The sequence below is a fragment of the Urocampus carinirostris genome, chromosome 9, assembly GCF_059441175.1.
Source record: "Urocampus carinirostris isolate Australia breed hairy pipefish chromosome 9, RoL_Ucar_1.0, whole genome shotgun sequence".
Taxonomy (NCBI): Eukaryota; Metazoa; Chordata; class Actinopteri; order Syngnathiformes; family Syngnathidae; genus Urocampus; species Urocampus carinirostris.
In genome coordinates, this window is record NC_142357.1 from 23,522,398 (window position 1) to 23,535,193 (window position 12,796).

The 12,796-nt window shown below is 38.0% G+C and overlaps 1 protein-coding gene across 1 annotated transcript in view; it reads right to left on the reverse strand.

Annotated features, from left to right (window-relative positions):
• Window positions 1-263: 263 nt before the first annotated feature.
• Window positions 264-12,796, reverse strand: part of LOC148359634 (uncharacterized) — a 32,665-nt gene continuing 20,132 nt past the window's right edge. The window contains exons 9-14 of the mRNA XM_088343303.1: window positions 9,418-9,635; window positions 8,477-8,739; window positions 6,976-7,104; window positions 3,236-3,365; window positions 3,118-3,156; window positions 264-2,289 (exon numbers count right to left, since the gene is read on the reverse strand). Of these exons, the coding sequence (XP_088199429.1) occupies window positions 2,012-2,289; window positions 3,118-3,156; window positions 3,236-3,365; window positions 6,976-7,104; window positions 8,477-8,739; window positions 9,418-9,635 (1,057 nt within the window). The 3' untranslated portion in view covers window positions 264-2,011. The remainder of the gene's footprint in view (window positions 2,290-3,117; window positions 3,157-3,235; window positions 3,366-6,975; window positions 7,105-8,476; window positions 8,740-9,417; window positions 9,636-12,796) is intronic.

Here is a 12,796-nt window from a genome sequence, read left to right on the forward strand (position 1 = left end):
AAACGAGGGGAAGGAGAAAACAAAAAAAGGACAGTTTTGATGCTGGGGGGACTTATCAGTATATTACTACTAATGAGAAAGTATCATTATGCACAAAATTAACTAATAGTTTAGAAAAAATATCTAATACAGCATTCTTCTCAAATTATCGTAGCATTTATTTATTTAATCTACCACAAGATGTCGCTGTGTTGTGTAACGTATTTAAACTTATTTACAATAAGTAGCTTTAAGCTTTGATTTAATTAACAACTTCAAGCAACTCAAACTCTTCAACGGTTTATTGCAACAACAATTAACCTTTTCATACAAGAAAAAAATTTACATTTGTTGCGTAACACATTAAATGGAAAACACAGGAAAAATCAATTAAAATATTAACAAATGTACAAAAAAATAAAATACTAAACAATTTCATCCTTTTCTCAGCCACACATAATCCCTGAAAGGAAATGCGTCGTTCACGAACGAACCGGATAATACTAAACCCATATCTCTGCAAAGATTTTCTTCTTTGGCTTTATGGAAAAACAAAAAATAAAAATGCCAAATAAAACATAAAATATTACTCTCATAAAAGTCACAGTGGTGTACTGGCAACGGTGTTAAAGTAAAATATTGTATTCAGTATTTTGAGGAGCCTTATTTAGCGCCTACTAGCAGTAAACACTTCACCCATAAAAAAATAAATAAAATCAAAATTGATTAAAATAATAAGCAAAAATACGTGAACTTTCACCTGTGGATGACCCAAACAGCCGAGTATTGAAGGGGCATTGTGTATTATTTTGCACATTTTCGGGGTAAAAATATTTTATTCATTTAAAAAATATATTTTGATTTGATTAATAAGAGAACAAAATAGAACTATCATTAAAAATACTGAATAGGTCGAGAAATTAAAATTGATTTTTCTTTACATTGCATGAGCCTCAACTAAAAGGGAGCTGACATACTTGTCGGCCATCTTATTGCTACGGGTACCCATAAACATAAAAAACGCTGGGCAAAAAAAAGGAGGAAAATGGTGCGTTTTCATCACTTTGACTCTCCATAGTTTGAATTCTTTTAGCACCAGTTTTCAGTTGCACTGTGATTATACCAAACAGTGACATTTAGTGGTCAAAAATACACACTGTCCTTTTAAAATCAATGTAAATTGAGCCTAGTGTGCTGGAATGAACAAATCCAGTAAGCTACAAAACTGTAACACTATGTGCGATACCTTTGTAAGCAAGTCACTTGTGTAATTCATTGAGCGTTAGGCTCATCTTTTAGTGGTTTCAGTTCTGGGACGCAAAGAGGGTGACTGCTTAGTACGTAGGCCTCAGAGTTGAGAGATCTCAGGTTGAATTTTTGGTTCCAGTCCCCCTGACCTGGTTGCATATATCCTTAATGCCTATGTATGCTTTTGTGATTTTGCCCTGGTGTTCCGGTTCCTTCCACTGTACAGCGCTTAGTGGTTTCAGGTTTAGGAAGTAAAGAGGGTAACTGCTTATTACGTGGGCCTCAGAGTTGAGAGATCTCAGGTTGAATTTTTGGTTCCAGTCTCCCTGACCTGGTTGCATGTGTCCTTAATGCCTGTTTTTTTGTATTTTTGTCCTGGTGTTCCGGTTCCTTCCACTGTACAGCACTTAGTGGTTTCAGTTCTAGGAAGCAAAGAGGGTGACTACTTAGTAGGTAGGCCTCAGAGTAGAGAGATCTCAGGTTGCGTTTTTGGTTCCAGTCTCCCTGACCTGGTTGCATGTGTCCTCCATGCCAACGTTTTTATTTTTATTTTTTTTTGTCTGGGGATTCTAGTTTCTTCTACTGAGCAGCGCTTAGAGGTTTCAGTTCCAGGAAGCAAAGAGGGTGACTGCTTAGTATGCAGGCCTCAGACTTGAGATATCTCATGGTTGAATTTTTGGTTCCAGAGTCCCTGAGTTGGTTGCATGTTTTTCACAGGCGTTCCAGTCCCTTCCACTCAGCAGTCAATTTATTGGCAAGCATTCTGAAAGTGTAACCTGCCAGATCAGAGGCACGGGACAAAAGGCAATTGCAGGAGTTTGTGAACAGTATTGTCCACGCGCTGCAAGTGAAAGATCATTTGCCTTGAACCTTCGGGCCCTTTCGCCAACACTGCGTCGATGAATGCAACTGCTTTGCTCCTGCGAGTGGTGTTCCTCTCTATAATGTCATCTTTTTCATCGCGACTAAAAACTGCACCAAGAAGGCAATCCAGCAATTTCTCAATAACTACCCCATTCATGCTATCGATGCACTTGGATCTCACTTGAAGGAGCTCGTCTTCTAGAAGGGGAAAAACAAAAATTGAATTTTGAGTGAAGTAGCCACTTGAGCAATCTTTCTCAACTGGTGGATTGCAAACCAAAAGTGGGTCGCGGACCCGTTTTCAGTGGGTCACAATATTAAAGCCGGACCCAGCTTGAGACCGACCAATTATCTTGATTTGCGGGACGGAGCCTGAAGCAAACCGAGATTTAATGTTTTATTTATGGGGACGAAGGAGGATAGATAGATTATTTATTCATCCCCGTAGGGAAAATTCACAGGAGGATAAGTGATCTATGATAACAAAGTAAAGCCTATCTTTTGTGCCAAAAAGTAAGTTAAAAAGTATACACATTAACATATTTGATATTTCTGTGTCAGAAAAAGTTACATTAACAATTAACCCACCAACTGATTAATAACTACTCCATTCACCCCATCTATCTTGGATCTCACTTGAAGGGGAAAAGCAAAAATGCAATTTCGAGTGAAGTACCCACCAGTCATTTTGAAAAGTGGGCTATAAATGAGCAGCAGTAAGTCTTTGAGATTCTAGTTTAGCACTTTTTTTCTTGTTTGCGAAATGGCAGGTATCAACTTGCATTTGCAGGACAGTGTTGCCATTTACTGTTAAGGAGTGTAATTGACTCTCAGTTATTTTTTTATTTTCTTAGTATTACTTTGCCAAGGAAAAGGCACACTATCCAATAATGGCAGGACTATGACCCACTGAAAACAGGTCCGTGAACCACTTTTGGGTCAAGCCCCACCAGTTGAGAAACGCTCTTATAAAAGGGACAGTAGTCTGCATCTGGCAAATCAATGAAAAAAATATATAGTTCTCACCATAACTTCTAATTTCTGGCACAACACATGAGTAGTCAACTGAAAAAAAATGATAAGAAAATCACATAGATGATTCCGACGCGAAAAAAGAGGTACTTCTAAGAAGTTCGGCACTTACATTGTCGTATTGTACAGCTCCACACAATTCCGTCTGTGTTTTTGAGGTTGAGAATAAATCTTTCCACTGGCCCTGGGATGTAAACCTCAAAGTAATTTGGGTCCCTACTTTCGTAAGTGAACTTCCTAGCCTATAAAAAAAGAATAAGTTAGAGTTCGATGGGCCCAAACACAGGACGCAGGATTCTCACAGTACTCAAAAGATTATTGTATTTCATCACAAAAGTGCTCAATAAAGCTACAAACTGTCAAAAACAACAATAATCATAAATCAAATCAAAAATCATAGAATATTAAAACCAACTTTAAAAAACAATGATGGGCTAGAAAATGTGATGATGAAAAACAAAGGCGCAAATAAAAATCACCCGACACTGAATGCTTTCCAAATGTCCCTAAAAGGGTGAGGCTAATTGGGGATCTGTGTGGGGTGATTTGACACAACCATCCCAGTCACAAACTGATTAGGCACCCTTTGCTGGGTGGAGGCACACCAGACCCTAACACAGCCTCCCCCGCAAGGGCAGGATACCAGATGGTCCTCACAAATAAGAATGACAATTTGGGTTCGCTTCGGGCTCTGTCGCCCAAATCAAGTTAATTTGTCGGTCTAGGGCTGGGCTTTAATACATGCGGGAACGGGTGAGGCTAAACATTTTTTTACGCCCAGTCTTAACTTCTACTTTGAAGGTATTTTTTTTATGTAGAGTAATCCCTCATTTACTCACGGGGGTAACGTTCCAAAAAGAACCAGTGATGGGAAAATTACGTGAAGTAGAAACTTTGTTTATGTTTATTTTTTATCATCAAATACTTTTAATATACTTAAACCTAAGAACAAACCCTTTTTTGCATGCTCAAACGGTTGTATAATAACTGAACTGTATAAAAATGGTATAATTTATTTTTTTAACTATAAATAATTACTGTACCATCAAATAATAATAAGCTGGGACACGGTTTTGCCAATCAGAATACCCAACACCATGCACCATCAAATCGATCCATCTATTATCTGTACCGCTTATCCCCAGTAGGGTCGCGGGGGTGCTGGAGCCCATCCACGCCATACATGGGCAGTGGGCTGGGCACACCCTGAACTGGTTGCCGGGGCACACAGAGACAGACAATTCGCTTGCCTATTCACACCTAGGGACAATTTGGACCGGCCAATTAACCTGAATGTGAGAGGAAACCGGCGTGCCTGGAAGAAACACATGCAAGCACAGGGAGAACATGCAAACTCCACACAGGAGATTCGATCTCATGACCTCAGAACTGCGCCGCCGTGCTGCCACACAAATACGTAAAAAGTAAAACGGCTTATAGCGCGGGATAACTTTACAGCCGACACAGGTCCAGAATACAACTTTGGGGAATCAAATCTGTAAGAAGAAATGAAATGTTTTCACATAACGTGTTTTATCTATTTATCATATGATTGAATACGGGCAGCACGGTGGGCAGTGGTTAGCGCGTGTGCGGCACAGTTCTGAGGTCATGAGATCGAACCTACTGTGTGGAGTTTGCATGTTCTCCCCGTGCTTGCGTGGATTTCCAACGGGGACTCCAGTTTCCTCCCACATTCTAAAAAAACATGCATGTCAGGTTAATTGGCCGGTCAAAATTGTCCCTCGGTGTGAATGAGCGAGCGAATCGTCTGTCCCTGTGTGCCCTGCGACTGAGTGGCAACCAGTTCAGGGTGTCCCCTGCCCGCAGATAGCTGGGATGGGCTCCAGCACCCCCGCGACCATACAAAGGATAAGCGGTCCAGATAATGGATGGATGGATAAATACTGATAAGTTTATTGTTTTTAAATATTGGACACTGTTATTTGATTTCCACACTTTAGGATGGATCAGCTTTTAACAATATTTTCCTAATAAAAAAAAAAGGTCTTTTTAGAACTGTGCTTTATCCGGTTCTATTTGCAAGTTCAAAATCTTCTCTCCTTATTTTGAGTGTCTACTTGACTATAAACATATGGAATATTTTTATTTAATTAAAAAAATTGTCATTTAAAAAAGGAAGCGGTTTTATATGTTTAAGGTCCTATTTATCACAGGTGGGTTAGTACCAAAACACTTTATTGAAGTAATTTTTATCAGATATTTGCACCGTTAAACTTGTAATAATAACGAAGGCTTACTTTTAAACATTACATAAAATAAATACTTGATCTAGCATTAAAAGTGAGTTTGAAAGCATTACGTTAGCAACAATTGTTCAATATTTGATGATACCTAAATTTAAGTTAACATTAAAATAAATATAAATAAAGAAATATCACATCCATTGTACAGTGTATTAAAACAGAAAACATCCGTTTGTTTAAATGTTGCTAGAATTGGGCTAATGTTAAAAGCTCAATGGCAGTCCATTTAAAGCTAGCAAGAAATTAACATCGTTCTTTCAAATAACTAATATTTACACACTGTGCAATGGATGGATGAAAAAAAAGTTCTGATTGAGTGAAAATCGGGAACATTAGAAGTAATTTGGAAATGGTAAAAATCGAAAAATATTCAGTATTTCTACTTTAATCTAGTTTGACCACAGGTAATAGTTACCTCTCATCTTTACATTTCCACCATGAATTATATTAATGTCAAGAGTTTATTTGGGTGTCATATATGTTCGTAGTCTTTAGCAGCATAATTTCAGGACTGAAATGTAATTAATTTCTGGTTTTCATTTATGAATGAAAACTTTATTTTCGAACATTATAAAATAAAAACAGGACAAAAATAATGACTCAACAACAAAAAAATGTTAACATGTTCGAAAAAGGGTAGTAGGAAGCAGACGCTTATTTTCCCTACCCCTTCATCACTCATACCCCATTTTCTTCATCTCTGTATTCTGCCAGTTATGTTTTTTTGTATTTAAATTTGAACATGTGAATAGTTGGACATTGTTTGATCTCGTCTTGTAAATTGTTCCAAAGTTTGACTCCGTACACAGACACACACATACTTTTCCTGGTGGTTCTCACCTTTGGGATTTTGAATTTATTACAGCCCCTTGGGTTATAACGTCCCTCTTTCCGAGTGAATAATTTTTGGATGTTTTGTGGCACTATGTTTTTGTTGACCTTAAATAGCAGTTGTGAATGGAAAAATTTTACTAAATCATCCAATTTTAATAATTTGGACTGCAGGAATGAAATATTAGTATGATCCCGATATCCTACCCTGTGTATGGTTCTAATTGCACGTTTTTGGAGGGTTAAAAAGGGACTGTGGTAAAATTGTGTAATTATTGCCCCAGACTTCTGCACAATGTTTGTTAAGTATGGCAGAACTAGAGAACGACATAATAAATACAATGCATTATAGTTTAAAAGGAATTTGTCTTTATTAATTAGTGAAATGCTTTTAGATACCTTAGTTTGTATGTGTCTAATGTGTGTTTTCCGGTTTATTTATTGTGTATTATGACTCATAAAAACTTAATTTCTGGTACAGTGTCTATTGTAGCACCATCCATTTTTACTTCTAAATCTTGACTTGCCTTGCGATTACCAAAGAATATTACTTCGGTTTTTAGATATGTTCTTCCTGAAAGAAAAGCCAACTCCCTTTTGGACATGTTTACGTAGTATACCATTGCAGTGTATGACTGTTTTTGGGCAAATATTTAATTGTTCCTTTTGTTAGTTAATGCTTAATGTTTTTTTTATGCTGTACTTAAATAAAAAGCAAAGAACAAAAAAATGCACAACAAAAATTCAGCCATACATTTGGGGATATCTCTGCACCGTCTGCTTTACTTTCGAGATAGAACATGTCATTTATTTCCAAGTTCCCTTCGGGGTAAGGCTTGTCAATACTTTCATAGCCTCTCGTTTCCGCTGTCCTTTGGATTTCCTGTAGTGGAGAAAACATACAACAGTCACAACAAACCCTCAACAAACAGCAAATTCACTACTGTTCCAAAGTTTGGGGTCATCCAGACAATTATTTCCATGAATGTAAATGATCTGAATTTATATAGAGCTTTTCAGGTCAATGAAGACGTCCCAAAGCGCTTTACAATGAGCTTCACACTTTTCCTTTTACGCACTAACTGAGAGCAGCATCAGCCATGCAAGGCAACTACCTGTTATCGGGGGCATGAGGGAGGCAGTGTCTTGGCCAAATTAAAAAAAAAAAAAAACACTCCAACATATAACACGAAGGAGCCGGGAATCGAGCCTACGACTTCTTGATCCCAAGACGAGCGCTCTACCTTCTGAGCTAAATTCACATTTTTATTTATTAAACGAGTTGTCCAATCTCTGTGTTCTTTTGTCCATAATAATCATTTCCTTTTGTTAGCCACGCTCAGATATGGCTTTATTTGCCACTCTGCCTTGAGGACAAGCATCTTGGAGTTGCTTCGTCACTGTAGATGTTGACGCTGGTGTTTTGCTGTTTCTATTTAACAAAGCTGCTAGTTGAGGACCCGTAAGGTCTATATTTCTTAAAATAGAAACTCTAATGTACATGCCCTTTTGCTTGGTTTTGACTTCCACTGCTTCTACTCTGGTTAGAACCTGTTTTTGCCGTTTTCTGATATGAGATATACAGACTGTTGTAGGAGTCTTCAGTTTTTAAGCAGTTCCTCCTATGGAATTACCTTCGTTTCTTAAAACAAAAATAGAATGTTGAGTTTCACGCAAATGTTTTGTTTCTGACCATTCTGAAAGTTAAATCATTCCCACAAATGTGATGCCACAAATACTCGACAAGCTCAAAGAATGGCCAATTTTACACTGTATGTCTTCTCTAACGAGCTATGCCGTTTTCAGCGGTACTAACATAATTGCACAAGTCAAGTTTATTTGTATGGCCCTTAATCACAAAAAGTCTGAAAGGGCTGGACAGAGAGGGCAGAGAATTCCACAGAACTGGGGTCTGAATGAAGAACGGACCTGCAGATTTCTTCTTGGCTCTTGGAATCACTAGTAGACCAGCGTTTTCTGAGCAAATGCTGAATGGTACTATGAGAACACCGTAGTTGTGAATGCTGGAAATGGGCGTCTATCCATCTATGTGGATATTGCACTAAGAACCAGAAATTTCCAGATAAGTCATTTACCACGTTAACAATGTATTTCTGATTATTTTTAAGTTATCTTCATTGAAATAAAAATTGTTTGTCCCCAAAAAAATGAGGAGATTTCAAGCGACCCCAAACCTTTGAACAGTAGTGTATGGGATGTCAGCCTTCACACTTGAAATTAAAACAGATAATGACCGCTTCAAGAGCAGGGTCGCTGGCGATCAGATAAACGTGTAACGTCAGGAATGTCTTTTTGGTCTTGTATATCAACACTTTGGACTCCAAAGACACAGACAAGCCGACCAATTGGCACAACCAGAGAACTACTCCTTTTGCAGAGAAAACAGGGTCTGATAGCTTGACATGGGACTGCGTGACTTTTGACACTTTTTCCACAGCAACCCCATCGGCGTCTGCATGCAGAACTGCAAAATTCTCTGTAATTCTCGGATCAACAGCTGAGAGAGAGAGAGAGAGAGAGAGAGAGAGAGAGAGAGAGAGAGAGAGAGAGAGAGAGAGAGAGAGAGAGAGAGAGAGAGAGAGAGAGAGAGAGAGAGAGAGAGAGAGAGAGAGAGAGAGAGAGAGAGAGAGAGAGAGAAGAGAGAGAGAGAGAAGAGAGAGAGAGAGAGAGAGAGAGAGAGAGAGAGAGAGAGAGAGAGAGAGAGAGAGAGAGAGAGAGAGAGAGAGAGAGAGAGAGAGAGAGAGAGAGAGAGAGAGAGAGAGAGAGAGAGAGAGAGAGAGAGAGGCAAAGATAGATAGATCGATAGAGATATATATAGAGAGTTAGAGAGTTGAATAGATAGAGAAGCAGCAGAAATACAGAGAGAGAATAAGGGAGGCAGAGAAAGAGTATGTATGCAGAATAAGGGAGGCAGAGAAAGATGCATAGAGATATAGATAGAGTTAGAGAGTTGGAAAGATAGAGAAGCAGACAGAGAGAGAAAGGCAGAGAGAGAAAAAGAGAGAGAGACAGACAGAAAGCGAGAGAGGCAAAAAGAGAGAGAGAGAGAAGCAGAAAGAGTGATAGAATGAGACAGAGAGAAAGAGCAAGAGAGCGAGAGTGGGAGCGAGAATATACAATTGTTAAACAACAAGTACTGTACAGAATAATGTTTGTTTTGTTAGGTAAACCTCACTTGTAGAGATCCAGTGCGGCAGATAAACTTCATCAAAATTGCCATCAGTGATGGTGATTTCAAACAGGGGTCCTGCAGGCATGTATTGCAGCGCCTCAATCCTGTCTTTGTGCTCCCACCATTGGCCGAAGCGGTACTTAAAACTTAAAGAGGAATCTTTAGATGTCCAGCGGAGGCCAGAGACACTGCACTCAAATTTACCTTGTAGGCTGATAAAGCTGATGGTACACAAGGTTGTTATGTTTAATAGAAATCAAGATTATAAAGTATGGAGGACACATCCTGCCACAAGTAGAAATACATTTTTGAATAAATGAATAAATACCTACAAATATTTTCTTTTTTTTTTCAGATTCAGCTCTACTTTATTGTCATTCTAGTACACGTGTATACAGAACGAAATGTCGATACATCTGACCCGCACAGTTTCCTTGAATGTACAGATATAAATAAAATGTTGTATTGAGTTGTAGTATTGAGTGCTAATAATATACTAAATAATTATGGCTATGTATAGTATTTTACAGTAGGGCAAATAGTGCAAGAGGAGTAGCCAACCAGATGTGCAAAATGCTGTACATGTACAAAAAGATTGCCTCTTAAGTAGACAAAAACAAATCACGTAATACTTAAATATTTGACAGAAATACTATTTATTTATGCATTTTGTCATTCATTTTGTTATTTGTTTCTGTAATATTATTTTTTTAATTTTGTCAGGGATTTTTCTAATTTTCTTTTATGGCGTAAAGTTATGTTAATGTGTTTTGGTTTTGAATATGTCTTTCTTGCAAAGGAAAGAAAAAGAAAAACAAGGAACAGGTGGGCACTTAAAAGCTTCAGCTTCAGCCTACTCCCTTTGGGCAAATGTTTATGTAGCATATTTTTGTTTTCTTTTGAGCAAATAGAGTTGTTCCCTTGAGTTGATTAGTAGTTGATACTGTTTTTATTTTTTTGTGCTGTGCCCAAATACAATTCATTCATTCATTTCTGTACTGGCTTATTATGTCATGCATTTAATCATTTCTGTTGAGTATTTTGTGGATTTTGACGTGCATTTTGTCGTGTACTTCCGTGTATGCTGCCGTGTATTTTATCATTTATTTTGTCATTTATTTAGTCATTTATTTCATAATTTAGTTCTTCTTGTATTTTGCCAAGTATATTGTCGTGTATCAAGCAGTATTTTGAAATTGAATTTGTCGAGTATTTTGTGGATTTTGTCATGTATTTTGTTGTGTTTATTGTCGCGTACTTTCGTGTTTATTGCAGTGTATTTAGAAAAATACAGATGCTCCCCTACTTACAACCATTCGACTTACGAAAAATGGTAGATACGAAAATTTTTTTCAGGATGTCGGAAAATATCCGGACATTGTCGTAAGTTAGATTTTGTATTGTGCACCTTTTTCTGAGTACAGGACATCACTGTAGTGCTGCTTTCTGCCGCTACCGGCATGTGGCACTGTGAGAGGTCACCCAGCATCCACCCCGAAGAAGAAATCCGGCTTCAACTTCCTAGTTTGTGTGTAAACATACTACGTGTACTGTATTTCTAGCACACTAAGAACTTTGATGTTTTTTATTGTTTAATATCTTGTGCATCCATTCAATATGGTTGGTGTGAAGTGTAAAGCAAAGGCGAACCATTTCTTTTGAAATGAAAATGGAATAAGAAAGCTTGATGCGGTTCAGAAAATGGTTAGATCGCTATTTTTCACCCACTTTTTACCACGGAGGAGGACCTCTTGAAGCGCATGTTCCAAAAGTAAGTCAAACTCAACATTATTTATCTTCATAGAGCATATTATTGTATGAAATGTTTATTTTTTTGTAGTACAAAACATTACTGGTTACTTATACAAACCTTAAACATACTTATATAATCCTTAAACATACAAAATATAGCCCTAAAGCAATTTACGAACAAATTAACTTACGAATGATTGTCCGGATCGTTTGTAAGTAGGACAGCGTCTGTACACGACAAACTACTGTTCACAACATTACACTACAAAACTCACGGCAAAATACAGAACAAAATGCGTGACAAAATACACAATGACCAAATGAACTTGAATTTCTGGTTTACAGTACTTGTTTTAGTCCAGAAAATACAAAATGTAGTTTTCTTCATCAAAGCTACTAATGGGACAGCAAAATTACTGCAACTAGATAAGAACGACTGATATAACTATCTAAGCCGAGGCATGTCTGACAATTGTATAGTGCTCAGGAGTGATGTTTTTGCACTTTCTGCAATATCTATGTAAGAGGCGGCAGTGGCTCAGGAGGTAGAGCGCTCGTCTTGGGATCAAGAGATCGCAGTTCGAATACCGGCTCCTCCGTGTTACATGTTGAAGTGTCCTTGGGTAAGACACTGAACCCCTAATACCCCCAATAAGCAGGTTAGCACCTTACATGGCTGCACAGCCGCTATTGGGAAATGTGAAGCACAATGTAAAGCGCTTTGGGAAGTCTTGACTTGAAAAGCGCTTTTTAAATGCAGATAATTTCATTTCATTTCATAACAATATCTTGTCAATATCTTGACTGGTGATTACTGATAAAAAGAAAGTACAGTATTGATTGATTAAAGCGCCAGTCAGTCCAAAACTACATTTTGGAAACATGTTTGACGAACCTGTATAATGTTAGCGTAACTGTAAAGACGTACACAAAAATAAAAGGTACCGTATTTTGCGCACAATAAGACGCACCGGGTTATAGGGCGCACCCCGAAAAAAATAGTTTTTGGTCCTATTTTTGACATACATAAAACGCACCGGATTATAAGGCGCTACAATGGGAACGTCGACAAAACAGTCAGATAGTTCAGTCAAACTTATTACCCCCTTAACATTCCTAAAGCTTGCAAAGACGCAAATACGTGTCGAGAACACGTGCGGATGCGGTGTCCGTACTCAAATGCATCGTTCCATCATTCGGAAGGCTAAAGTCTTGGGATTCAAGAAATGCCACACATTCCTTAGTTTCTATTTTCTTTTTCGCTCGCAACTTAACTGTGCATATGACAATAAACACTTGGAATTGAGTTGAATTTAAAAATAGACACTCCATTCCATCCATTATCTGCACCGCTTATCACAGAAACATCGAGTTCAGTCTGAAACAAGATACAGGGACAATATAAAACCCGGAGTAGCGCACCGAAGTCATTGTGTTCATAATAATGTGCAGCCAATGTCCTCTTATATCCGTGAGTGCAGTAAATCCAGGAGAATAAAATATTTACGAATACAGAATAGAAAAAAATGCTTTCTGTGTGCCGTCAGCCACGCGCTATACGCATTCATCTTTTTCGGCCAATTGCAGGCTTTGTTTCGCCATTTAAGCCAATGCCAGCCTGTAAATGATA